The 27,891-nt window shown below is 34.4% G+C and overlaps 1 protein-coding gene across 1 annotated transcript; it reads left to right on the top strand.

The window, feature by feature from the left end:
• On the top strand, positions 1 to 27,891 carry LOC139690704 (transcriptional repressor p66-alpha-like). The gene is made up of 10 exons (XM_071588254.1): positions 1 to 182; positions 559 to 684; positions 814 to 1,138; positions 1,424 to 1,891; positions 4,496 to 4,628; positions 9,947 to 10,104; positions 14,984 to 15,049; positions 18,212 to 18,307; positions 19,668 to 19,875; positions 27,098 to 27,891. Exons 2-10 carry the CDS (start codon positions 620 to 622, stop codon positions 27,889 to 27,891), a joined length of 2,313 nt encoding a protein of 770 aa, XP_071444355.1. The 5' UTR covers positions 1 to 182; positions 559 to 619.

Here is a 27,891-nt window from a genome sequence, read left to right as displayed (position 1 = left end):
ATGAGCATGTTAGGGTAGGATGAAGTGTAGTGAAATGGAAGCAGCTCTACAATTTCATAATAATGTAATCATCATGGATATCTAACGAAAATAACGAGGGAAACCGTATTTACGCGAAACGAAAAAATACAGTACAGAAGCGTTCTACGCTTTCGACAACATACGTTTTATTAAGTTTCCACGTGAGTTTCTTATGATGAAATATGTTTAGTTCCCATAATGACTATCAATAGTAATGTGCTATCGTTACCTGCATTCTGAATAACTCATAACTGTTGGTAAATTGTTTGTTTGTGTATTGTTGCACTCGCGAGCCATGCTAAGGTTATTGTACTTTCAGTGCATGTTCTACCTTTAGTAGAGATGGAAAAGCGATAACATTTGTTTATTACTATCGGTCAGAGCACATTTTTAAGCGAAACCAAGTTGAGTTTACGTACCTTCGTTTGAATTTTAGCCGATCCGATTAATCTTTTATCTTTGTTATGCTGACATTGCTTTCTGCATTCATTTCCTTGATAGCCATCAGTTTTGAAAATCAAAATTGTTTACTTTCAGACGTTCATCTAAAGCTGCCTTTCGATTAAAACTTGGGCTTTTTGGCCCACTTAATCGTCTGATGGCAGGTACTGTTGTGGAAAAAATGGATATCGATGAGGATGCTGTTGTAGATCTTAGTGTGAAGTAAGTCTATGTGAAGAGGTCATTGACCCATTCAATTTATGATATCTATGTTACAAAGTGTTTACAATTTCCATAGTTTAGCGGATCATTTTACATTGGAATTAACTAATGCTCGTGGTTTTCCCACAGAAAAGATCGTGGCCCACCGTCGAGAAAGGACGCGAGTGATTTACCCCAGGATTTATCTAGGAGTAACAGGGGCAATGTTCCAATGTCCGAAGATTTGGCTGTTGCGGACTCTTCTTATATAAATAGAGATTTAATTCCCCGAAGTATCAAAGAATTCGATGACAAATACCCAAGAAGAAACCTAAGGCCTCGGACAGAAAGGAATTATGCAGAAAGCCCTGATATTATTGTCCTTTCAGACGAAGAACCTCGTGTCAATGGTTTTACTAATGGATATGAAAGTGACAGCGATGGTGGTGAAATGCCGCCTCTTCCACCGATTAAGGTGAGTTCATTGAACATCAAATTTTCGTTTGACGAGTATTTTTTTTGCATGAAGTGAAATTTGTTGTTTGATGAATACTGATTATTTAAAAATACGTGGTGAGTTTTTTAACTCTTCAGTTGTATGCATAATGTAAATGTCCTGTAGTGGCCCACTTCCTCAAATGTGGCTCAAGTATAAGTTTTCAATATTTGAGAAATCCAGTTTCTTTAAGTGTTATTGTGTGGATAGGGAAATAGATGCATACATGCCATTCTTTAGTGGATCAATTTTTTGTTATTTCAGGAGTTATCTCCTAGTGAATTGGAAGAGCGTGAAAGATCTATCAAGAAACTTAGGGAGGAATTACGAAATGAAGAAATGAAGTTGGTTTTGCTGAAGAAACTTCGTCAGTCTCAACAAATGAAAGAGAACATTGCGGTTGTACCTCCGACTTCGCAGCAGCAGCAACAGCAGCATACAGTTCAAGCACAGCAGCCTCATCACCATCATCACCACCATCATCACCATCACCACCAATCGACCCCTCCCCCTCTTCCTCCATCATCCAAAGTGCCTCCTACCACTTCCATCAGCAAAGTTCCACCGTCTCCACAGCAACCCAGGGACCATCATCAGTCACATCAACACTCAAGTCAGTCGCAGACGCCAGGACAGTCACCTGTTCAGCAGCAGTGTTCTCCGCATTCTCTAGTCAGAGCTAACCATAATAAACAATCGAGTCCTAATCTCATTCCACCAATGTTGAGAGGGGTAAGATTACAGATTAGTTTTTGACTTAATAATTTATAGTTTTCGCCATTTAATTCTTTTAAGTTTTCCTTAAGTTGGCAGTAGTGACACTCTGTCTAGTAAATACATTGGTTTCCTATCTTCAACCTAGGCATTATTAATTGCTTCTAAAAGCTTGAGCTGTATATTCTATAGGTGGAGTAAAGTTGGTGTAAAACGACCTAGTTAAGAATTATGTATAAACATAAATTTGATATTAAATTCATTGCTAACTCAATTTCATACATAACAGAGGAAATTAAAGACTAAGTTATCTGTTAAAAGTTATTAACAAACGTAAATGTATGGGAAAGAAAAGTCCCAGCTGACAGAAACCAAATATGCTTCAGTCAACCAATCACTACATGCATGCGAGTTGAAATTGATCTGAAATTTCTTGTATTTCCTTATTTTGAGACTTCTGTTTCCAATCGCCCACCTGTTAAATTTCATATTTTACATGCCCTATTTACAGGGGCCATGATTCACGAAATCAATTTTCAGTTTCTGAATGAAAATGATCAAATATTGCTATTTACAATTGATATGTGGCTGCCAATATTGACAAACTGCACAATTTTTGTGTGTACATATTTTAACCTTGAGTGCTACGTGTCTATTCTAAGTTGTTTTCAGTATTTTGTGGTGAATAAATTAGCCCAATGTTATTTTGTGCCATGGAAATGCATTATGGTACATCATTGTTCACAGAGACCTTTGCTTAGTAAATTAATTTATTTGTTTGATCCTTTTAACCCTCGCATCTTTAAATCAAAATTGAAAGTTGGAATTTCTAATAGAAAGATCAGTGTCTAATTGCATCAAATTAAAAAAAAATGAGGCATCTTGTTATAGTTTCATGAAAGCATTAATATGAGATTTCTCAGATAAAGAAAATAATACTCATGAAGGAATTAGTTAATGAGAAAGTGTTGGGAAAGTAGGGGCTAACTCATCACTTGTCACCTAGTTCACACAAATGGATATGGTTTATTTTGTCATCCATTTTACATAGATTTGCAACTCCTTGTCATAACATTCTTTTATATCTGCTAGCATTGGGCATATGTGCTAGGTGTAAGTTAGGTTTTAACTCTGGAATAAATTCTTTTGTGAAATGCTCTTGTTGTTTAGGAATTTATTAAAGTAACAACTTGTTTGCCTCCAACTGCTCTCATTTAAACTTCCCACTCTCACAATCAGAAATTTGTACTCCATTGAAAAATTTTTTTATGTTGTCATTGAATATGTCAGAGTATGATGATGATTTAAATTTATTAGTTTGGTGGTTACCTCCTCTTTTTCATTTGCCAATATTTTAAATGGCCTAAGTGTTTTAGCTTTAGTAATTTTTATTTATTAAGTGAACTCAAATACCATGCATCATTCTAAAAATCGCCCTCCACTTGATGGCTTAAAGAGTTTTTTAAAGAGACTATTTTCTTTTTCAAATTCCTGATAAGCCTGTAAATTTATTCTTGTAAAAATTTCTTAACATTTTTTGTGGGTCATTTACCTTAACAACTCAAACCAAACACTCTCCATCAGGCCACATTTACTTGCGTTATTTTTATGCATGGTGTGGCTATTTTGTTTACGTATGCCTCATATTCTACTTCATTCACATCATTGTGAAATAAGCACTGTTCACTGAATAGCTATTTTTGTTTTTAATCTAGTCCGTGCTGATTAACATATATTTATTTTCCTATGAATTGGCATTAAAAATTAAAATATTTCAAATTACTCTATTGATATTTTTGTATGATAATGTTTGTGTAAATGCAGGGAGTTCTTTCCAGAAAATAATGAATAGTGCATTAGTCCTGAACTTTTTGACCCTGACCATGACGGTCCATTATGATGTTCAAGTTGTCATGGAGATTATGTAGTGGACGAAAATTGAATCCTAGTTTTGGGATACGAGTGGGACTTCTCAAGATATATAGATATATATTCATATGCTCAAGATATATGTTCATAGATAGTAAAAATTGTTCTCAGCAATAACGATAATCAACAAGCTTTCGCTCTGTAATAACTCGTTACCTTCAGGGCAATGTGAAACTAAATATTTTTAAGTGTAAATAAGTTAACCATAGCACTGCCATGGGGTTGCCATGGATTATAGTATCGTTATTAATTGAATATGGTACAGATTTTACAAGTACTACTGTATAATTAAGTAAGCCATGTGTGTGTGAAACCAGCACAGATGACTTTCAAGGTATCAATTTCAGAGACTTTGGACTTGAAATACCTACTTTAACAGCTTTGTGTACCTCAAGTTATGGGTAAGGAAAATCATCAAGTCTACGGTATAATTTATTTTAACACAACTACAGTTCCATTGCAAATAATCATCATCACCTTTATCATGAAGGAATTTCACCCAGTAAAACTTGATTCAATTTTCTTTGGGTACCTCAAAGTTTCATTCATTCATTCAAGTCTTAATTGGCGTTTCAATTGTCATTGGTTGCTTAAAAAAGTATTATCTTGTTGACAATTTGTCTATGTTCGTCGAAAAATGTATGGTATTTTATTTTGGTAATTTGACTAATGTAGACACATTTATTCAATTAGCAACCACCACCATCTCGAAACCAGAATCTCCATGCACCACCTCCATTAATGATGGCTCCACAGACCCCAAGAGGATCCAGTGCTCCAGGCATCCCCGCCAATATTTTAATGGCACAACAATCTCTTCTCCGTGGTTTGTATTATGTTTATTTTTTTGTGATTTGTGCAGCTTTGGATGTTCATAATAAATTCTTCCTTGCCATCGTGACAGTGTATTGTAAAAATACTTTAACAATTACTATCTAGCATAGTAAGTCTAGAAAGCTACACTGCTGAAGCACAACAGGTCAGCAGTGTTGTGACATTAAATATTCGGAGAAAAAAATATCTTGCGTGTGACATTGAATTTAAATGTACTTCAACTTGACTCGTATGTGCATATTTCCTGGGTTGGGTATGAGCGAAATGTAAAATATTTCATAAGCATAATTATTTATAATACTAAATGATCTGTTGCATGTTGTCTAACCTGAACCAGTTATCCAATGAGGTTCAAATTTTAGCCGGGAGACATCGAATTGAAATTGTGGTGAAAGGCTGCTTCAGTTGATTGATTGCCTGCTTTTACATCCTTGGGATGTCATTTTTTTATTTGATGTTACTGTGTACTGTTAAAGTTAGTAAATTTTGATAGAAGAAAATGCTATCCCTGTTCATGTTCATTCTAATCTGTGGTAGCAATGGCCGAGAATGAAAGAAGCTAGATAAATGCAATGAATTTTAGAAAAAAATTAAGTAAAAAATTGGATGCTGCAGCCCCAGTGGAGAACTTTCATGACAATCATTTGTGACACTAGAATTGGTTTTAGAATGCCTCATTACACTGAAGTTTAATTTTAACCTCTAGTTAATGCTGCAAAATAGCTATATTGTAGCTAGTTATATCAATTAACCATTAAAGTGCTATCTAGAGAGGCTCAAGTGATATCTATTGTCAGCATTGGCTGTTCGTAAACCCGTTTCGCACAGAGTTAAATGCACCTGTCCTCTGTTGAAAGTTTGGTGGAAGTTCTCTGTATTCTTCATAATTTCTGACAATATAATGATGAGTCGAGCATGTAAATATATCAATAATCCTTAGTTGAGAGAAATTACAAAGTATAGCAATTAAGAAGAGGTGAGTATTGACTACAATACTCCAGTTAACATCACAGTACAGGTCAGTAGATAGTTAAAAATGTCATGAAATAAAAGTTTAGAATGAGGATGAAGATGACAAAGTTAGTCTCTTTGCAAATTTAAATTGGATCAATTTTGTTATTGATAGCTAACCAGAACATTTAAATGCTGCAAGTCCAAGGAAGCCATGTAACTGAATTAGGCAAATAAAGCAGTTGTATTTAAAAAGGGATGAAAGTGCTAAACGTGATAAATCAGCTGTTCACAAATCAACTGTAATGTGCATATTGTATGACACGAGAGACGTTTAATTTATCAAAATATAGTAATTTTCTAGATAACCAAAATAAAATTCATGATTTTGAATCCTCATTTCTTGATGAGACCTTTTAATACCTTAGGTTGTGTAGTTTGCAATACTTCAATACATAATTAGCTGATAGAAGGAAATTGCTAATATCTACTTAATAGTGGAAGTATAAGTTAGTTGAATTTTATTTATAAGATACATTGGTTAAAGTTACTGGGTAATGCTAGTCGCCTAGCAAAATCCATAATTTGATATTACTAATGGAACTTTGGTGTCAAATTAAATGTACCCAACTGCAAATCAACTGATAATATTTATTGCAAAAACAATTTTTAAAGACATCATAAATGGTGTATATCAAATTTACAGGTTTAGTATCACAATATGCAAATATGGTGGTTGTGGCTCATTTACGTCCTCTTCATGCTTCTGGTAGAAAAAAATCATGCAAGAAAGTTAAATATCTCATTGATTTGAGCAAATGAGGTCATTGAACTTAAGAAACAGGTTTTCAACTTTTATATCTGGCTCTAATTGTAATGATTTATTTATTTCTTCAGATTGTAGAGTATCAAGAATACATGACAGGTGTATAGGGCATGTCAGTGGGATATAGATCATGTTATTCCCAAATAGAGATAAAAGTACGGTTATAACAGGAATCTAATATACACTTTAAGGTTTACATAAATGTTCATTTATGCTACAATAATACTCATCAACCAGATATGCCAATAGATTCTTCTTGAATAGTGAAATACTTGTCTATTTTTTTAAAATGTTTAGGCAGATTGTTGAACAATTTGATGTTGGTCCTTAGCTATCATATACAGGTTTGATATTTTCACATATATATTTTTGGATATTCCGGTATTGTGACTGTGATAACTGAATAAAAATTTTCTAAAATTTTCCGATCTCAAGTTTGTATGGTTTGTAACTGATCCAAATCATTTGCCTCTTAAGGATTCTGGACAAAATTCATAGTTTCCATTGTTCATCAAAAGGAAATGTTAATGGATGCACACCTTTCAATTTGCGAAAACATTTCCTTTCAAAGTAATGACTCTATTAAGCATAGTGTTAAAAATATTTTGCAAAGATGAATTTCAATTTAAAATAGGCAAGAATGAAACTAAGATATTTTAAAACTATCACCTTTAACCTTAGTTAATTAGTCTAACCAATTTAATACGTTTTAAAAATTTAATACACATTGGTGAATCTCAGATTTCCCAGGATAGCAATAAGTACCTAATTTAACCGCAGAGCATATATTAGGTCTTAATTTTCCTGGCCTTAGTACTAAATAACAAACACTCAATTTATGGAAAATACATAGATTTGCAATAATGTAGATGGTAGGGTTGTTTTCAGCTTTTCCCAAGAGCCCACTCATGAGTGGTGTCAGTTTGAAGTTACGACACAGTAGCAAAACAAATTATAAAGTCAGTTGGCCATTTATTAAAGCTTGGCAGAGAAAATATCGAAGCATCGTCTTCCCTCATTCACTTAAACTTAGTGTTCAATTCCTTGGAAAACTAAGGTTGGCAAAATGAGACCATGTGCTGGCAAACCATGTAGGAAATAAAAAGTATTTAATATTGTGTTTTTTTGTTGCGTAAAGTGTTGCATAATTGTGTTAAATAATCATCAACAAGTGTATAGCATTTGCGGAAAATATTTTGCATTTCTTAATTTCTGTTTTGCATAAATATTTGTACCATTATTTTTGCACAATAGCTTTTTCTTCCTCAACGAAAGTCATTTAATGCAATGTAAATAATAATTTAAGCACGAAATAGCCAGGACACCTTCCTATACTCAGCCCTAGATACCTCCATAGAACCCGAACTGGTCAAATGTTGCAATTTTTGGCTCCTGCTCCTCTAAAATCTGTTAATGTATTCTGTGAAAAGTGAAAGTATTCCACCATCTCGAATGCTTTCAGGATTTTTTAGTCTTCGACTTCTTATTGAAAATTGCATCACAGAGTAACAATTTAACAAAATCATTTGCTTCAAAATTTGAATCTAATATCTTACTAGGTTGCTGGATTGTGTTTTTTTTTAGGAGTCACAAAATAATTATTTGGTAGTTGTGTCCATCTAAAAACCTACCAAAACCGGTAGATTACCTAATAATAATCTTACTTATTTGAGTACTTTTCTATCTTAAAAACCACTGAAATTTCTCTGTTCATCTGTGACTTCATAGCAATGATTAAATATTTTAATTTTTAATTGAAATTCGGCATTACAGATTGAACAGCCAACGAACTATCCCAGTGACCTGCGTGGAAATGCCTACCAGGCGTATAAGCTTAAATCCGCTGTTTACTCACGGGTGGCGATAGTAAGCTATTAAGTCACTATGGATGCGCCATTCTTTTGTTTTTTGGAAGTTGACATCTCTAAACGAAATAGTCAGTGCGCATCATCAGCAATTTCATACAAGAACCTAAATTTTTCGTATGATAATGATGTCAAGTTTCTTGCCTAAAGAAGAGCATGTGCGGGAAGCTCTGCATTTTTGCTTTAATTTTAAGAGATTGGCTTTCAAATAGCATCGAAGGTTTGTTGAGGTCTATAGCGACAGTGCTTTATTGGAAACAATCTGCAGAGATTGGTTTCGTCAGGTTAAAGACAGCCATTTTGACCTGAGCGATAAGGAGCATCAAAATTGGCCTAGGTAGGTTGAGGATCATCAATTGCAGGCTCTATTGGGCGAGGATGATATGCAATCGCAAAAAATGCTTGCCGAGCACTTGGATGTTACGCAGCCAGGCATTTTCATGCGCCTACATGCCATGGGAAAGATTCAAAAGATTGGAAAATCGGTGCCACATGAATTGAATGATTGGCAGATGGAGCGACATCAAAACACATTCGAAATCTTACCTTCCATGCAAAAAAGGAAGTCGTTCTTGCATCAAATTATGACTGGTGATGAAAAGTGGTTATACTTTGAAAATCCTAAACGAAAAAAATTGTGAGTTGATCTTGGTCAACCATCGACATTGCCCACAAGACCAAATCGCTTAGAACGGAAGACAATGCGGTGCGTTTGGTGGGATCAGCAGGGTGTCATCAACTATGAGCTGTTAAAACTTGGTGAAACTGTCAATTCCCATCGATATCACCAATAATTGATCAAATTGCACTGTGCTCTGCGTGAAAAAAAGATGGGATTATGAGCAAGAACATGAGAAGCTGATTTTCCTCCATGACAACGCACCATGCCATAGATCAGTCATGGTCCAGAATTATTTGGAAACGCTCAACTGGGAGGTACTACCCCATGCTGCTAATTCACCAGACCTGGCTCCTTTGAACTACCACCTGTTTTCGTCGATGGGCCAAACGCTTGCTGAGCGGCACTTCGAAACTTACGCAGAAGTCCAAAAAATGGCTTGACGAATGGTTTACTTAGAAAGAAAAGGAATTTTTTTGGCATGGTATCCACAAATCGCCTGAAATATGGAAAAAATGTGTAGCTTGCAAGGGACGATATTTTTAATGAATAATTTTTTCGCGCCCTATGAAAAAGAAATGTCTTTCTGTCTAAAAAACAGCGGATTTAGGCTTATACACCTGGTATATACAATACAGCATATCAATTCCATGTGTGTGTGGAGTACACTCTGGTACAAAATAGCTCAGCTTTATCACGTTCTAAAAAAATGCATTGTGCAATATTTGGGTTACAAATGAAATTTAGCAGTGTTACTAACAATAAAATATTATATTTGAATTGCTGGAAATATTTCAAAGCCTATTACTTAGTCCATGCATCAAATACTGGGTTAAAGTACTAACAGAAAGCACTGTAAAGAAGCAGTGAAAAATTCCTGCATGGTTGTAAATAGGTAAGCAATTAGGTAAACCAGTGGATTATGTATTGAATACGGACTCGTTTTTCCCCAAGGAATGCATGTTAAAAATAATGTTATTACTGTAGTATTTATCTCTTGAATAGAGTCAACTTAGGTCGTAATGGCAAAATTGTTGTGGTCACTTTAGGTGCACCTAATATGATGGGCAGTGGCGCTAGGACGCCAGTGTCAACTCCTCCAAACATGATGATGGGCTATCAGTTGCCATCACAAGCAGACAGAGTGGAAAGATCTACTCCAAAGGACACCCATCATTCTCCATCAACTCCAACCATTCCTCAGGCTGTAAGTTGATTTCTGATTTTGTTGTACATTTTAGAAAGATGGTTTATCAGAACACATGAACGTTTTGAGGTCATGAAGTAATAAGTATAACCTATGGAAATGGTTAAACTTAATGGATTAAAATATGTATTTTTTTAAATTAGTAGCTTATTTACATACTTTCCCTTCTCTGGCAGCTAAAGATAACTTTTTTCCAACTTGTAGTTTCCTATTGTCTATTAGTCCCACATTTGCCTGATTGCATGATAATAATTGTGTTTTTGCCAGGATATTTCCACTTTGAATCACATTTGGCTAATGATCATATGGTAAAATTTAAAACTTTGTAACATTGAGCCAACATTCACTGTACTAGAAATTCACAATGCGTCACTTGATAAGTTGAGGTGACATCTTAGTTTTTAAGACCAATATAGACACACTCACTCTAACCAATAGTTTAAATGTAACTTGGTAATACTGACAATATTTTAGTGAGGTTTAATGAATTGCACTTCTGTTGTTATTACATAGCTATTTATGGAAAAGTTTCCAATTGTAATAGGTGATATTTAGTATTGGAATTCATGGTAATGGCTATTTAGATTTAATATGAGAACTATGCTAAATTTTTTTATAATATGCCTTTGTTTTAGTGATGAATTTATTTTCCTCTTCATATTTGATCACATCTGTTGATTTAATCACATTTTCAAATTCAGCTACTCAAATATTCATAGAGAGAAGACATCTAGGTTGAAAACTACGCAAATAGAAACCATATCAGGCCCACACCCAGTGTGGCCAACTCTGGTTTGTTTAATTTGATCATCCAAGGAAAAAATAGTTTTCTTGTCCAAGAGTGTTTTTGGTGCTACAGTGATTTGCAAACATTTGATTTGTCTATGCAGAACATGCATATCCAGTGTAGATTAAGCCAATTCATCACAAAAAATGAATACATACTTGGGTTTTTTGGATTTGCCAATATAAACTGTTTTCTAAGACTGACAAATTCATCACATTCATCAACTTTCTCCATGCACATTGAATATCTTTTTCATGCAGTATTTGTAGTTCTTCTTCACCTTAAATTATTTAAATGTCCCAATGAATCCACTTTCAGTAGGCTTCTCATGAGTGGGTGTAAATGCATCAACCTTTTTTCAAACTTTGAAATGTAAAAATCCTTTATATTGTGTGTGAAAAATGGAGAATCCACGAGGTATACACTCATAGGACAGGAAAGAATTCATTTATGATTATCTAGGTGTAATTTTTACCGAATTTTACAAAATCACAATGTTTTACATTCAGCTTGTGAGTGTCAATTTTTAATGGATAATTTCTTTTGAAACATTTGCTCTAACATAATGAGTGTGACTAATTGTATTTAAATTAGCTATTTATTTCGCATGTAAATCATGTGACCATTTTCAGTACCACTTTAAACTCTCATGCTTGAAGTTTGTTTTCCGTGTCCACATCGAATAAAATTCAGTAAAGCAGTTTAATATATAAACACTTTGTATTCTATCGACAATAATGTAAATAAGTTTTCATTAAGGTACTTATGCGTAACCAATCCCTCAATGATAAGAATATTTATTGTAGGCTGTTACCAAAAGATCATGAATTCCGAAAAAATATTATAATGCTAAATTTACTTTGAATTCATGTTGAATTATCATTTCATCTTCAGTGCCAAGTGTTTCATATTTAATATTGTTGGCTCACTGGCAAAATACACTCATATTGTCATGTTTTGAGGCCATACATACATTCACTCTGTGAGAAAATCTTTCTTTTAAGTGTTAATATCACCTTTAGTGGACTCAAGTTCGAACATTCTTTGGTAGCATGTTTTCCCCTGCAAACTTGAATTAATTTTAAGCACCACCCATCCCCTTGTCACTTTTGATTTTTTTTTGGCAATCTCAGATACAAGAGCACTCTTTTATGTGTCAACATGGGGGTGCAGTTGCAAACCTCTAGCACTGGGTCATTATCCATAAAGTGCAAAACTGAAGTCTTTACACAGTGGTCATTATTTTTATTATTAGCTCTAGTGCTGTTCAAAGATAGGCTCTTTTAATAAGCAAAACATGACTTCCAAGTTAAAATTCCTGCATTGCAGCATCATTTTTTGTTACAAGTACTGTCTATCTCCAATCATTCAAAATGTCTAATCTTCTTCTACTTCTTTACTCATTCAATATTCTTTCCACTTTTAATCCTTCCCCACCAATTTGCCACTCAACATCTCTATCAACTTTACCTGCCATCTTCAAATTTTTCTTAACCTTCTCTCTTCTGATCCCATCCATGCATGCTACCCCTTCATTTGTTTTGTAATTACTCCATTCGTTTCCAAACCAACATCTCAAAATCTCCTGACTGCGGTGGCCATATAGGGAGCTGGGTACTTAATAAATGTTGGGATTGTCCCAATTCCTTAAACAATTTGGGAAAAAGTAGGAAATGGGCTGAATTTTATGTGGAAAAATTAAGAGTATTATGTATTAATTGGGACTTGAAAAGTTTCTCACAGGAGTGAAATAAGTTCTTGTTTGGTGTAGGCCATCATGCTAAAACTAAAACTGTTAAGACTTCAGTTATAGCAGTGGAATGTGCAGGGATGAGGGATGATTTAAAAAAATTAATAAAATGGGAGTTTACCTTTTAATTCTGAAATACTTCCCAAGTATATATTACCTCCTTTAATCTATGGACTGCTCTTTTGTTTTTGAAATTGTCTTCCTGTTTATTGAGAAGTTCCATAGCTTCATTTGCTTACTTTACTCCTCTCTCTCTCTCTGATTTTGTACTTCACTCAGCAATGATAGTAATCCCTATGCTGACTGGGTCGTTAAAACTTGATCATCTTGAAGTCTTAACTCTATGACCTACTTTTATTTTCACTTCCAGCTCTCACCATGCCTGTTTTACGGTTTCCACTAATTTTTCATTAAAAACACAATTGATATTGAGAAACCCTGACTCAAACCCAACCCCTTACTAATAACTGCCAAGCTTCATTCTCCTTCCAACACCTTACCTAAGCTGTTGAGTTAGATACTTCAATTTTCTAATCTCTCGTTCATACAGCCCACGCATACTTTTTACAGTGTCATTAATTTAACTCGCTCTTCTCTTGTCAGTTGCATTCTCAACATCCAAGATGCAATAAAAAATAACATACTGGTTACATTATCTATTCCTACCTTAAATATTGTGATTACTGCTATGTCACGAAGTCCATCCTCTGTTGATGATAATTTGGACTACAATGTGCTGCTTAATTCATTTTTTGGGTGGAATTAATGCAGGCAATGTTCGATTTATGCCATATATGTGCTCATATCATTATGGCATGTATTGAATTTAATATTTTGGGACCGTTTGATTATGTACAGTCCTCTTTATCATATGGGATGGTGCAATTCATTCCTACCAAAATATTTTTTAAAACAAAGTTAATTCTATAATATGTTCCCTTATTTTTTTCTCTTGGTATTAACTAAAGCATCAAAGCAAGAAGACAATAATTAGAGAAGGTTGACCTATTCACAATTTGTGTAAAAAAGAGTGCTAATGTAACCAGTGTAATATTGATGGTGGAGGAGGCAGAGTAGTGTTTTTTTTAATTTAACCAACTGTGCATTGACATTAAAATGATTTAATTTGTATGTTTATTATGGATGGCATTAAAATGAAAGCACATAAATAGGATTGTTGTAATTATAGCAATCATATAAATGTAATTATAAAAATTAAGAATAGGAAGAATCCCCTCTGAGCACAAGTTACCAGTAGGCCCCAACTGCAACCAGTTTTACAATTTCTAATTGAAATGAAGGCATCGAGTATTGTGGTTTTCTTCAAAGAATTATCAAGTATTGAGTAAAAATTTTGGAATTCCATCACTATACCTACGTGAACTCGTTAAAAAAAACAACGATATCAAAATGTGATTGCATTACAGAAGCTAAATAAAAACTAGAAAAATAGATCTATAAACATTTGTAATTGTTTAATATTAAATCTGGTTATCATATTACCAAGTGAAGATCTTTCGGGCAGTTCATTTAACAAAAGTAATAATTTTTTTATGTATTTGGGAATATATTGCTGAATTAATCACAAAAGATAAATTATTCATTAATTCATGAAAAAATTTTAAAAAACTGCACAGGCATAGTGTAATGAATATTAGCATACACCATGTGAATTGAAGCTGGAAAGTGGAAATCGACTGATTTCATATGTCAGCTGAAGCCATTGAAATTTTTGGAGTATGTGTATTGTGGCTAGATCGTTTGGGGTTTTTGAGCTTCATCTGTGATATCACCACATCATCATCCATTGCACTGGCATTTGATTTTAAGATAAGTTAGGACCAACTAGAATATATATCTCAAAGGCACACTCCTGCTTTTCTGTTGCCTATTTTCAAATGACATCACAATTTTCACAATAAATTCAGTTCATATGTTTAATGTAGAATAAAGACAGATGCTATTTTTTTCTACATTTTTAGTATCTTCTGTGTTTCTTAAATGGCCAGGTTATTTCTTTTCCACTTTCATTGTGGATATACGTTCACAAGTAATGATATCTTGATTGTGGATTTGGTGTGATGGTAATGATCTGATATGACCATAACACCCATATTTAATGCACATGAGTTATGGTAGTAAGCAACTATGTTAAAGTTCATTGATCTTAAGATAAGCAGCTCTCATGTCTTGTGATATTTTGTACTTCTTAATCGAAAAGAAGTCCAAATGTCATTCACATTAGTGAATCTCAGCATGCGGTGTTTTGTATCAAATCCTCTTATTTTACCAGATATTCCTTAGATATTTATTTTATTTATTTTGTACTATTCTCTGTGTAGCAGATACTGCCAACTCCAGAAAACAAAACCACTGTCAATCCCCCTATCACTCCAATACCGGAACAGGTATGACATTGATGATACTTCATTGTTGCCTTGTTCTTAGGTTTCATTTAATTGCTTTGGATGTATTTATTTTATAGTTTTCATATTTAGTCAAGTTTTATTCCAATATTTATGTTTCATAGAGTGGAACCGAGCAGAAGTTGTAAATTTCATTCATTCTGCCTGTGTTTATGCAATCATTTGTTAAGTTGGTCTAGTTGTTTCGTACATAATAATGATATTTAATCAATAGATACTTCTGCCTGAAACTCAATCAAACAACACTGTGAAACTCGCTTTCAAAAGTAGGTTACCTTATTGAAATTGCTGTTTTGTATCCACTAGGTCTTTTTTGTGTTCACTTAGCATCTGTTTATGCTTACAGAATTGCTGGATTAGGTTGTAGACCAGCTGGCCTCATTTTGTGTTAGTCTAACTGCATGATATTGTCTGGTGTGTGAACATGTAGTTGTATGACTCAAGGCTCTTTGTTCTTATTTGTAAAGGAGTTCAATGAAGATTAATGGCATGCTGGCAGTCCAATGCTCATGTTACTCTTTTTACCTTCAGAAGGTGTGATGGAACAAATTTGGAATCCGCTTAGTATAGTACTTCTTTTTGTGTTTGGCCTGATATGTTTTCGAGAAATCTTTTTTAACACAGTTTTTTCAATATAATTAAAACATTCAACTTTAAAAAATTTCAAATTGAATTTTTCGTCGCTCAGTTTTCAAAATTGTCTCGCCATTGACTATTTTAGGTAATCTGATTGGATATTTCAATTTTGTTTCTCTTTTACCAAAATGTAATGAGAATCTTATGGTAGTTATGTTAGACGGGACTGAAATATTATTTGACATTGCTCTAATTAACTATTTGCTATCATAATTGGGTCTGGCAGTAGATATGTGATTTACTGACCTAAACTAATTCAAATTTTGTCAATAAATTGTTACCATCCTGTAAATCTTATGTGATTCTGATCCTGAGGTAATCCTTTAAGTGTATATCAAGGCATTCGAAGCAAAAAGTCAATTATTTATTCCCTTATATAACTCCAAATAGATATTTACATAATATTGTTCAATGGTTCCACTAGTTGCTGGTGTAACTGTGTTGCTTTGGTTTAGAACATCATTGTAGTTAATTGAGTGATAATTTTTTAAATGATAATATTTTGGCTCTGCATGTTGTCGCTGTAGTTTAATATTATATTTCATAATGAATTTATTAGCTGTATATATGCTTATACCTGTATTTTCTTTGCTTGAATTTATGAAAAAGTATTTTTCCTTGTACTGTGCATTACAGTTTATGTGAAAATAGTACTCCAGCTATTTATATATCTTTTTACTTCTTTATAAGTGAACATTTTTAGTGATCATTGTCATAATGATTGGATAGAGAAGTTGATTTACTCTGCAGTGTTACCATATTGGCTTGAATTAAATATGGCATCAAGTATAAGACAGTGTGGGTTTGCAGGTTATTATTTTAGGGAGAAAACACCTTTGATTGAAAAAATTGAGAAGGGAAGTATGTGGTCGTTATAAGTTGTCTATTAATAATTGTATGTATCTTCCTGCATTGTAATGCAAACATTTGTGTGAATGCTTAAATAATGAGTGATTCACAAAACAAGCAAAATCGACTTTCATGTATTATGATAAAAAGTATTGGTTATCTTTGGCAGCAAGTCATTATTTCCAGTGATAAGAGTAGACATGTCTCCTACCGACTTATGTCTGGATTACATGAAAAGGATGTTTTGGTTACTATTATGTTGGGATTAAATTTGAATGTATGATTATACAGTGTTTGTGTAATGCCAATGCTTTTTAGATTGTGTTCACAGATTTGTTTTCTAATGCCTATGAAAATATGATGATTTGTCATGTTGTACCCCTCGAGTGAGGAAAAACACCTATGTCATATTCAGGCCAGTATGGTACATTTATATTCCTGCATTCGTGGTAAATTGTTAATTCTGAAGGTATAAAAACTCTTTGAGATATTCCATATGAAATAATGGCTCTAATTAATAGGCTTTATGGTGAGATGGGATGCACTTAGTAATTCTGATGATAATTAACTTAAAAGTCAGAAGTACTGGCACAGAAAGCGGTAGACTCTGAATCCAGATTACTTATGTGTTTGAGTGGTTATTAATTTTAATTTTCTTTTTAATTCTAATTGACTAATTAATTTTAAAGGTGAATTAGTTTTCTATTTCATTTGTCAGTCGTGAAATTTTGGAAACTTGGATTTGAAAATGCATTAATTTGCGATGAATGTTTGTGCTTATATTTTGTGTTATTTTAAGCTTTCGTAGTTTTTAAATCTTTTTTAGACATAGTAACAGTGTAGGGGCTTATGCGAGCTAATTGTATATGCAAATTGTTGCCCGTAAAATTTGTGTAATCGTGACATGAAATGCTCAAGTTTGTTTATCAAAATTCATTTTGAATTTTTGTTTGAATAGTGATTTCCTTCATGACATATTATGACTTAAAAAAACATTTTTTTTTCGATCCATACTGATACAAAATGAAAATGTATTGCTCTTTTTATCTTTAAAGGATTATTTGAATATATTTTTAAGTGTAAAATCATTCAAATAAGTCAAATGTTGGAATAATTTATTGTTTTATTTATGGTTAAATAACTCTATTTTTGGATGTGCATATATGTAATAAATTAGCTTTGTCGTATAAACCAAGCACTAAATGTCAATATTTGAAATACAAAAGAAATAATGTATGTAATTAAAAAATTTGAACACATGAATTTTTCAAAATGTAATTTTTATGCATCAGATAAATGTATGAAAGAATGTATTAGGTGGCTCTAATGTTTATTGCCACTAATGATATCTAACTGAAGATGTTGATTTATCATCAAAAACATTGTGGTTATTTTAGACTTGTTGGAAATTATTAAGGTTAGAATGGCTAACACTTGGACAATTTTTGTATTTCATTAAATATTTCAGTGATGTCATTACCATCAGCTAACAGACTTGAAAACTTAAAAGAATTTTGTTGGTACTGAGGTATTAGTAATTTCCCTTCACTTCTCATTATCTCCATATGATCAAACTCTTTGTTATGCTTTATTTATTTTTCTCAGCTTTTTCATTAGTATCTAATGGCAAAAATTAATTAAAAATTTGACTTCTTGTAGGAGCGAGTTCGTGTGGAGGACAATCAAACACCTGCTCAGCGACAGGCTGCTGCTAAGTTGGCTCTGAGGAAACAACTTGAGAAAACATTATTGCAGGTGAGAATGATTGCTATATTAATTACTGGCAAAGATTGTTGTATTATTCGAGGTAAAACGAAAATTTTCATGGTCCATTTAAGATTTGTTTTTTATTGGTTGGATGATTTTCTGTCCTGCCATTCACAGTCAAATAAAATAGTAGACTGATTTATTACCGCTTAAAAATTCTTAGGTGAATGTGCTTTGATATACCCCAAATACCTGAGCCATGATCATTGTAAACCTTGGAAAACTGCCGCTTCTTTAATCACTGTAACACATGAGGTTATTGAGTCATATTGAGTGATTGCCCTCATAGGGTTAGCAATAGTCGAGCCATCCCTCATTACCTTTTCATGTTTCTAGTTATGTGAATGGATTTATAAAAGGAGCTAAACTACCAGTGCCTGTTATATATTTTCTCCATTGAATTTTTATGTATGGTAAAGAGGAGGGTTTTTGTTAGTTTCTCAGTTTTTTACTACAAAACATATCTTGAAATTCAGACATGGTGTGCTTATAATTAAAGGGTGCTTCAGGAAGGCGGTGCATTAATTTGAGAGGTGAAAGGGATGGGTTTTTAAAGTTCTTTGAATAAACTATGCTTGGAAACCTATGGCAATGAAAACATTTCATCAAGCACATAATGAATATTCCATTAATATCCTTAATGCCTCAAAACTCAGTATTTGAGATGGAGTATACACTTTTTTGCTTGTCAAGAAATGTTGTGTATGAGTGTTGAAAAAATACTCTATTTTATTAATACTTTATTTGGTTGGCTCTTCCATATTTTCAAGTTGGCACCCTGAAATCACCAGGTTATCATTCTCTTGTGAAAAGTTAATTTTTGCAATTACTTTTGAAATTTCTCAGATTTGAAAAAAATGCTCAGCTAAATTTATAGTCACTTTGCTTTCCTTCCTAGTAATGGTGAAATCAATTCTCTAACAGTATTATTATCAAATATATGACTACTTCCTTGACATTTTGCAACACAAGTTTGCAATTAAATATGCTAATGCCGACAAACAAGGGTACGAGGGTAATCCTAGAAATGCCTGACCCAACAAAGAAAACACAAACATTTCTCTTTCTTCTTAGCCAAATTGGCTGTTTAATTTATTTATCCTTATTGATAATTATTTAATTTGAAATGTAAAAATTGGGTAGGCTAGTTAACTGGGTTAATTGGATAGGATAGCATTCCATTGAGGACTTTTTATTTGATTTGCTGCTTTCATAAATGTAGCCCTGGCTTATAATTGTTATGTTATAGTGGACTAAGTAATGGCAAAAAAATTTGTATCCACTTTTCTTATGCAGTGTTTTTATTCCATATTTCATAATCGTCACTAATGTATCATTTTCTTTCCAGATTCCACCTCCGAAACCCCCTCCTCCAGAGATGCACTTTATTCCAAATCCTTCGAATACGGAATTTATATATCTTTTGGGATTGGAGCATGTTGTGGACTTCATAACAAAGGAGCATAAGACTCCCCCTCCTCCGGATGCCTTTCAGTGTTCTCAATGTGAAACAGATTTCACGCCTGTTTGGAAGTGGGAGAAGAATCCATCTAAAGGTAGGCCACACTTTAAAAATGACTTTCATCTCCACTTCATTTATTTCAGACAGAGTAATTTTACTTAATCCGAGATAGGTTTTAGGAAGAAGCTTAATGACTATTATAATCTTCTACTAGTTGCGAGAACTTCCTCTTGTTTTCCCCTTGTTATTTCCTTCTTCAATTCTTCTTAATTTCTCCCTGTATTCATGCTATTTAAAAAACTTATTATCTTTCTCCCTCTACACTTGCTTAGCCAACATTCTCCCTCCTATCACATCCTTCAATGGCCCATAATACCGCTCAATATCTCCTCTGTAGACTTTGTCTCCCTTTCTATGTCCTCTCTGACCCTACCATATTTAAAATTTCATCATTTATCTCCCCCTCCATTTACTTCTGCCATTATTCTCCACATTCTCATCACAAGATCCTCCCAATATATGCTCATCTTCTTGCCTCGAAAGACCATATTTAACATGCCTACCGGACAATGCTTTGTATTCAATTCGCCTAGTCATTTTACTTCGTAAATAAAAAATATTTTAGTTGCGTGTTTCTATGGTAAGAAATAATGTTTATATCCATAATTTTGGTTATCTACCTATGCCGGGCGCATTAAACTGGTGGTTATGAGAAAGCATTCACAGAGCATCATTTATTAATAATAATTCCTACCTCAGGGGATCATCTCTTACTTTTGTTACTTATTTTCATATGTAAATTACAGTAAACTCTCTTGATTATCCATCGATCAATGCAGGATGAAGTATGCATAACTGAACTACGTTAAAAATATGCAGTGTGATAAACGGTTATATACAAAGACCCTCCTTTTTTATTCCTTGTGATTGATTTGCATTTTCAAGCAAAGGAAGGCACGATTTTTTCCATTTTTTTTAAGGTTGCAATCATAGTTGACTATAACAGAACTATCAAGTGAATAGCAGAACTTAGTTTCCTCAGAAAGCTAAACCAGTCAGGAAAAAAATAAATGTTTGCGGATTCATATTTGTGGTGTAATATACCGATTAAAATAATGCAGTGTAGATAATTAATGACTTTTTTGTTCTATATTGAAGCAATGTTTTTGCTCATCGTAAATGAAATAAGGAATTCTCAGGGCTAATAAAGGTGAGGGAAATGATAACGGGAAAGTATTGATAGTTCTAAAATAATTAAATGGAAACATTAAATGCAATTGACAACCTTTTATATTGTAAAATTTAAAAAAAACTTTTAAGAAAGCCAATATCTATCAACTTGTATTTTTGAAAAAGTATCTCAAAGTTTCAAAGAAAATTTCTTTGATTTTAATTTTTCCAAAATTTTGAGGTACTTAAAAGAGAATAGTTTGGATAATCCATGCACAGATAATCAAGAGTTTAATGACTTGAAGTGTACTTGAATTTTTTAATTGATATTTCCATGTCTTACGGACAGGAGTTTGCTTCCATTATCAATGACAACCGTTTGGAAGGAATGAAATTTTAGAACGGTTGACCGAAATAATTGATGACCAATGAATGAAACTCCATATTTTCAAATAAATATTTCACCAGAATAACTTAATAATTAGAAAAATGGTCGAGGGATGTTCTGGGAATGAAGAAATACCTCATTACTTATTAAACTCTGTATAATTTCGTAATGAAAAAATAATTATTCAAAATCTGTAGACATTTTGTTTCTGTATCAGTTACTAAAACTTTTTCTGAAAACACTGCTTTATATTTACCAAACGTAGATCTTTTGTAATTAGGAGTCATATTACATAATTGATTTCAAAGTTGTATTTATTATAATGTAAGCGAAAGACAATATACAATGAATTTGTAGAAATTTCAAAGAAATTTTGCTGTTTGTATGCTTTAATATTTGTAACCTAATGATTATAGCAGACCAAAATACAGAATAATACCCTTCTATTCCAAGAGAAGGCCTGTGTTAATGCTGCTGATATTTATTAAAGCTTATTATCATATGTTAGACAAAATATATCCAATTTTAACAGTGTTACACGCTGTGATTATTCGAAAAGTAGATATAAAAATCACTCTGGGGGAAAATGCTCTGAAGGTAATTCCTTGAATACACACTTATTATTGAAGGCCTATGGAAAATGTATCAGACCTTGAATTTTCCTATGCAAAGGAGTGATGATGAGAAAAAGTTGGTAAAATTGCTCAGTCGAAGGAGAAAGCTTAATGCAAATGCTTGAATTTTTGTCCTCCTTCAAATGAGCCAGTCACAATCTACTGATTGCCAAATGATTGCTGTCATCCGTGTTCATCGCTTTTTGATTTCTCTCAAATTGCCCGAATAAGTTGAGCACAGATGCTGCATGGATTTTTGCGAAAAACTTAATGGTTCTTAAAGCAAAACAGGTCGTAAGATTCAGCAGGTGTTTGGAGACAATGCAATGGGGGTAACATGATCTTAGGATTGATTCAACCAATTCAAAAACGGCCGCTAATCAATTGAGTGTGACGAGCATTCTGGGAGGCTACAAACCGCTCGGGTTGCACCTGTTGATGAGAGAAAATCTGGTGATGGGAGATCATTTTTTGACCATATTAAAGATTACTGAGTAGGTTGGGCAAACTAAAGATTCCACACATGCATTTTGTGTGAGCATTTGAACATGTGCGGAGTGGATCCTCTTTTGAGAATAGGGAAGAGATAATGATAGTTATTTGCCAAATTAGCATATTTTTTCTTTGAGTTTGCTTAAGCAGTGCTAGAAAAATACGTATTACATTCCATCTATTGTTTGTCCTTTTTGCAAGTAATTGATGTAGATGTTTCTATGTGCATACCCGTTCCTACCAATTTCACCATCTTGACCTTCTTCGGAGCCAAATCATCTATAGAAATCCACTGTTTCAACTGTTTCTTTGTCTCTGGAGTGTTGTAGAGTATATATGTTTCATCCACAGTTATGAATTGGCACAGAAACTCATCAGGATTGCGGCGATTGTGTTTATTCTCCACTGAGAACTAACATGGTTTCCACCTTGCTGATATGTGTTTCTCACCCAATTTTTCATGCATAATTGAAAACACTACGCAAGTTCCTTGTGATATGGCTGTGGCCTTAACTGTTTTGCAAACTTTGATTCATTGATCACTCAAAACCATATTGTAGATTTCGTCAATCATTTTGGAGGAAGTCACTTTCACTGGACGTCATGAGTGACATTAATCACCTGTGGTCGTAGAGCCACCTTTTTACTCATTTAGCCAATATTAAACAGTCACAAACATTGGAGCAGATGTGCCATGAACTTCATCCAACTTAGCTTTGGATCTCTTTTGATGTTAAGCATTTTAAATAGAAGTGTTTGATAACTCCACGGAGCTCATTTTTTTTCCATTTTTTTAAATTAACGGAATTTTTTGCTTCAATGGACTATGAAAATGAAACTGTGTGATGGATATAATTGAAACTTAAACAGAAGCGTAGTGAGAGATCAAGCTTAATGAAAGCAAACCTTTTCCGATACTACAAGCACCATCTCTTGGATTTTATATGGACATTTTGAAGGACCCAGGTAGTAAATTATGAGTAGAATTTACGTATTCATTCTTAATTATCCATTTCCTGTGGTCATGGGTGTGCATGTTGGTATATGTGTGACAATAATGATAATCATTGAGGACTGCATTTTTTTGAGTTTTTTTAATTCCCTTTCCTCTGCTTACTAATTGGAAGCATTACTTAAATGGCTTCTTGGGCCAAAGATCCAGTGGTGTGAAATCCTATACCATGGTCCTCTTGATGTCCATGTGATGGATGCCCCATGCATCAACTTGAGTGAAGTTATTTTCTGTAATTCAAAATATTTCTATTTTGTTTTTTTTTTGTATAAAGTGTTGCAACTGAAAAAATTTCTCTGGTTCTGTGAAAATGTGACACCATCCTCAGGAACAAAACATCACTGCAGTGTGAGAACTCCTGTTTTTAAGTTTTCAGGGACTGAAATGCAGAGTTATGCCCAAAAAAAGATAAGGGATAATGCATATCTGCTTAAAAACTATTTACAGTTAATCTAATCAAAATATCTCTGCATTGACTTCTGGTATGTAGATTTTGGTCACGTCTTGACGCTGGAATCTTCCTCTTACATTCAGATGGGTGAGACACTAAAAACTAAACAATATATGAACAAAAATATTTTAAAATTTATTCCCTTACTTTAAACCATGTTTAGCAACCTATCAGTTTCTGCAATTCAGTGGTTCTTGTTTTTTGTGTTTGCATTTAAGTTTTGCACATTCTTAGTTTATTAAGTTGATGTTAGGAAACATTTTCACTTCATGTGAATTGTTTTTCGATTATACATTTACACTGCAATGGGCATTTGAAAAGTGAAATGGACACCCACGAGAACGAAGGTACATAGTTTCGTATGCACATACATGTAATTCGTTATCTCAGGTTAAAGTTATTAAACAACTGTTATTCTCAAAACTCTCGCATCAATAAATTCCATCTTAGGTCACCTCATCTCCTAATATCGGCATTTACATCAGCATTACATTTGTTGTTCATACATGAACTAAAGGGCATCTAGTTCCCTATGAATTCATTAGGGAAGGGCATCATAACAGGGCAGTGCTAATGCACTGGCTTACCACACCTGGGGCCTTTGTTTGAATCCCAGCAGTGGCAGGGTTTTTCACCTGTATCCCAATCTCTGCTTGGGATGTTATGTGAAGAGAACTTTAAGTGGAGTACACCAACCATCAGGTGGGATGTTAATTTGTGTGACACCTTGGCACCTTTCATTATGAGTAGGCTAATGTCAACGCCAGGTTTCTTTCTCTCTCTCCACTCCTCCTCTGTTCCTCAAATATCCTCTCCTTACGAAATTCCCCATTATTCTAAATGGTGCAAATGATCTCGGCTATCTGTTGCCTCCTCTAATGACTAATATGCATTAGTGAATGGTTCCCATGGGGGGGGGGGGGCTTTTGTTCAAATGGCCGTAAATTTTTATTTTCAGAAAATTTGTGAAATTTTGCAGCAATATCCTTATATTTTCTTTGCTAGTTTGAAGTCTTTATTAAAATAATGATGAATTATTGAGATTTGAGTGACTGATGGGTTGATTATTAGTATTACTAATAATCATGCTAAATGAAAAATATCATTTTTGATCTTAAAACTGAACTATAATGAGTTGGAAATTTTTGATTAAATATCCACAAAATATTAAATTCTTTAATAAAAACTTTTGGTGAATATTTCAGTAAGAGATTATAAAGGATCAGAATGTTAGAAATTTAATGTCTGGTTTTATCCATTAATTGTTGATACCAAATGAATGACTATGCGTAATAACATAGTAGGTGACCTCTATTTTTTCAATTTAAAATAAAATTGACTTTAGAAAAAAAAGTTAATTATTATTATTATGGCTATTTTGCCGTATTGTCTGGCTAATTGTTCTGATGTTTTCATATTTTTTACTGTCAGTACAGTAATGTAATGTAAATTTTGTTGTTTAATATTTTATTTAATTGTAATGTCTACCCTCCTTTAAATTAGAATTCTACACAGTCACAACTTCTATGGTCAACTCCATTTCAATGATGCATCTTGTTCCTCTCCATGTTTCTATATCGAGAGGGATTATCATTACCATGCTCCATCATGATGTGGAGTGATTTAGATAGGAATTGATGGCATGCAATTTTTAGTGGAACCTATGTACCATACTTACTATTCATGGCATCCCCTACCCCAACCCCCACCTGTGATAGGCAAATTCTAGAAAAGCCTTGTCTTAGGTTTTATCAGGAAACTGAATCAACTTTAATAATTTATTTCATACTAGTTAATGATTGCAGCACTTCTTTTGCCCTTATTTTGTTCAAATATTGTTTTATGCAGTATCTTTCATTCCCAAGACACCTAATATTCTTCTTATCTTAAGAATATCTTTGACCGCAAAACCATGACACTCTTGATCTGCCTCTTCCCTTCTCAAGCAACTCATCTCTTGTATGGGTGACCACTCAGTAGAGAAGATTAGTTTATTGTTTGTAATTATTCTGGTATTAATTTATTTCTTAATGAATTGCAAAAAAATATCCCTTTTCTTCTATTTTGGTAATGATCAAGTGCCTCATACCACATTGGTTTGTGTACTTAGTGTTTTACCTACAACCTTCATTATAGAATTTTTTACCTGCTTGTAATTTCTTCTGCTACCCTAGCATTTTTTACAGGCATTGGTTAGTGATCTAAAAAAATATCTGTTTCTTTAGTTAATGCACTAAGCACTTTCTAAAAGCAATTGAACTTGTCAATTTCTTTATTTAACACTTTTAATTTCATGATTTAGCCTCACTATAATATTTTCTGTTACTTCAATGAAGTTATCCAGGAACTCTTACAGATTTGGATTTTAATCCAGAAATGCTGGGTCACGTATGTTTTAAAAAAAATAGTTACATTAATATCTTCAAACATCATTTCTGTCATATTCATGAATCCATCTGTCATGAATTTCTCCCTGAAGACATCTAACAGTCATGGGCACGTAATTCATGTGCTTCGTTTCCATCTCTACAAAACTACCACAACTCTCCACTTATTTACCCAGTCATATGCCTTCTTCAAATCAACAATGCATAATGAACTTTCCCTTAATTACAGCAACCAGGACCATTTACTTGTGTGCTTCTGCACTCACTGCAGTTTTTTCAAAACTGGTCATTTTTATGGCAGCTGTCCTTAAATTGATGTGAGTTGGCTTAATTTTGGGCATAGTAATCACAATATTTTTTAGTATGCTCTACTTTTATGTAAATGTCCATCTTTAGTTTTTGGGCTTTGACAATTAGTGACCCCTGCTTATTTCTGGTGCCCATACTTGACACGAAATCATCGAATGCACTGTTTGGCCTTTGTTATTTCATTTGGTACTCTAGTTTGACTACTCAAAGGGCATTTGCCTTTTCATTTCTTCGAAAAAGAAATTCTCGTTCATCCATAAATCCTATTTTTTTTTTGATTTTGTGCTGGTATGTAGGTTCATTTGTTCTTTCTTTCAGTGGTATACATATGTGAATCAATGTCACTGAGAGATAGCTCATGGAATGTGATGGAATGAATTGTCTCGGCTAATTCAGTGCAATCTCTTCAGACTTATTTGGGAAACACACTCATTGCTGTGAAATGTTCTGGAGGATCACGCTAGGCGTTAAATGTGACAATTCCCCTTTCCAGGTAAAGAACCCAAGGTCATTTGTGAGCAGTGCGTGACGACAAACGTCAAGAAGGCCTTGAAAGCCGAGCATACCAACCGCTTGAAGACAGCCTTCGTCAAAGCTTTACAGCAGGAACAGGAAATTGAGCAGCGGATGGCACAGGTTTCCAGCTCAGTTTCACCCCAGCCCGAGTCTGGCTCCAAGCCAGCCACCCCCACTATGGTATCTACCGTCCATCATGCTGCCACCCCTCCCACACCCACTCCCGCACCACCCCCTCCCCCTCCTCCACCCCCACCGCCCCCGCCTCCACCTCCCCCGCCCCCACCACCCCCTCCCATCACACCCACCCCGGCTCCTCCTCCACCCCCCACGCCCCCCAGTCGCCCCTCGGACCACCATACCCTTGCAGCAGCTGTGGCTGCAGCGGCACAGCTACCCAAGCTGTCTGATTCAAAATTCGCCGCCGCGGCTGCTGCAGCTGCTGCTGCCGCAGCCGCACAGCACCCTGCAGCGGCCCTCCAGGCGGCGCACCAGCAGCTCTTGCGCTTGCCCCAGCACCACCAGCCCCTCCCCGCCCACATGCTGCCCTTCTCGCCCCTGCTGTACCCTTACCAGCTGGCGATGGCGCAGGCAGCAGGGGGCAAGGGCCCGGTGGCCGCGGCTGCCGCCAACCTTGTTGAGCTCCAGCGCCAGGCCGCTGACTTGCAGAGACAGTATCTCCTGGACATGATCCCTCAGAGGTCACTGAATCAGGGTGGGAGCGGAGGGGGGGGTGGCGGTAGTGGAGGTGGGATGAACTGGAAGACATGA

This window comes from Hetaerina americana, unplaced genomic scaffold (genome assembly GCF_022747635.1).
Source record: "Hetaerina americana unplaced genomic scaffold, ioHetAmer1.1.p SCAF_1, whole genome shotgun sequence".
NCBI lineage: Eukaryota > Metazoa > Arthropoda > Insecta > Odonata > Calopterygidae > Hetaerina > Hetaerina americana.
The sequence above is the reverse complement of the archived record's forward strand: the minus strand, read 5'-3'. Positions and strand labels throughout refer to the sequence as shown.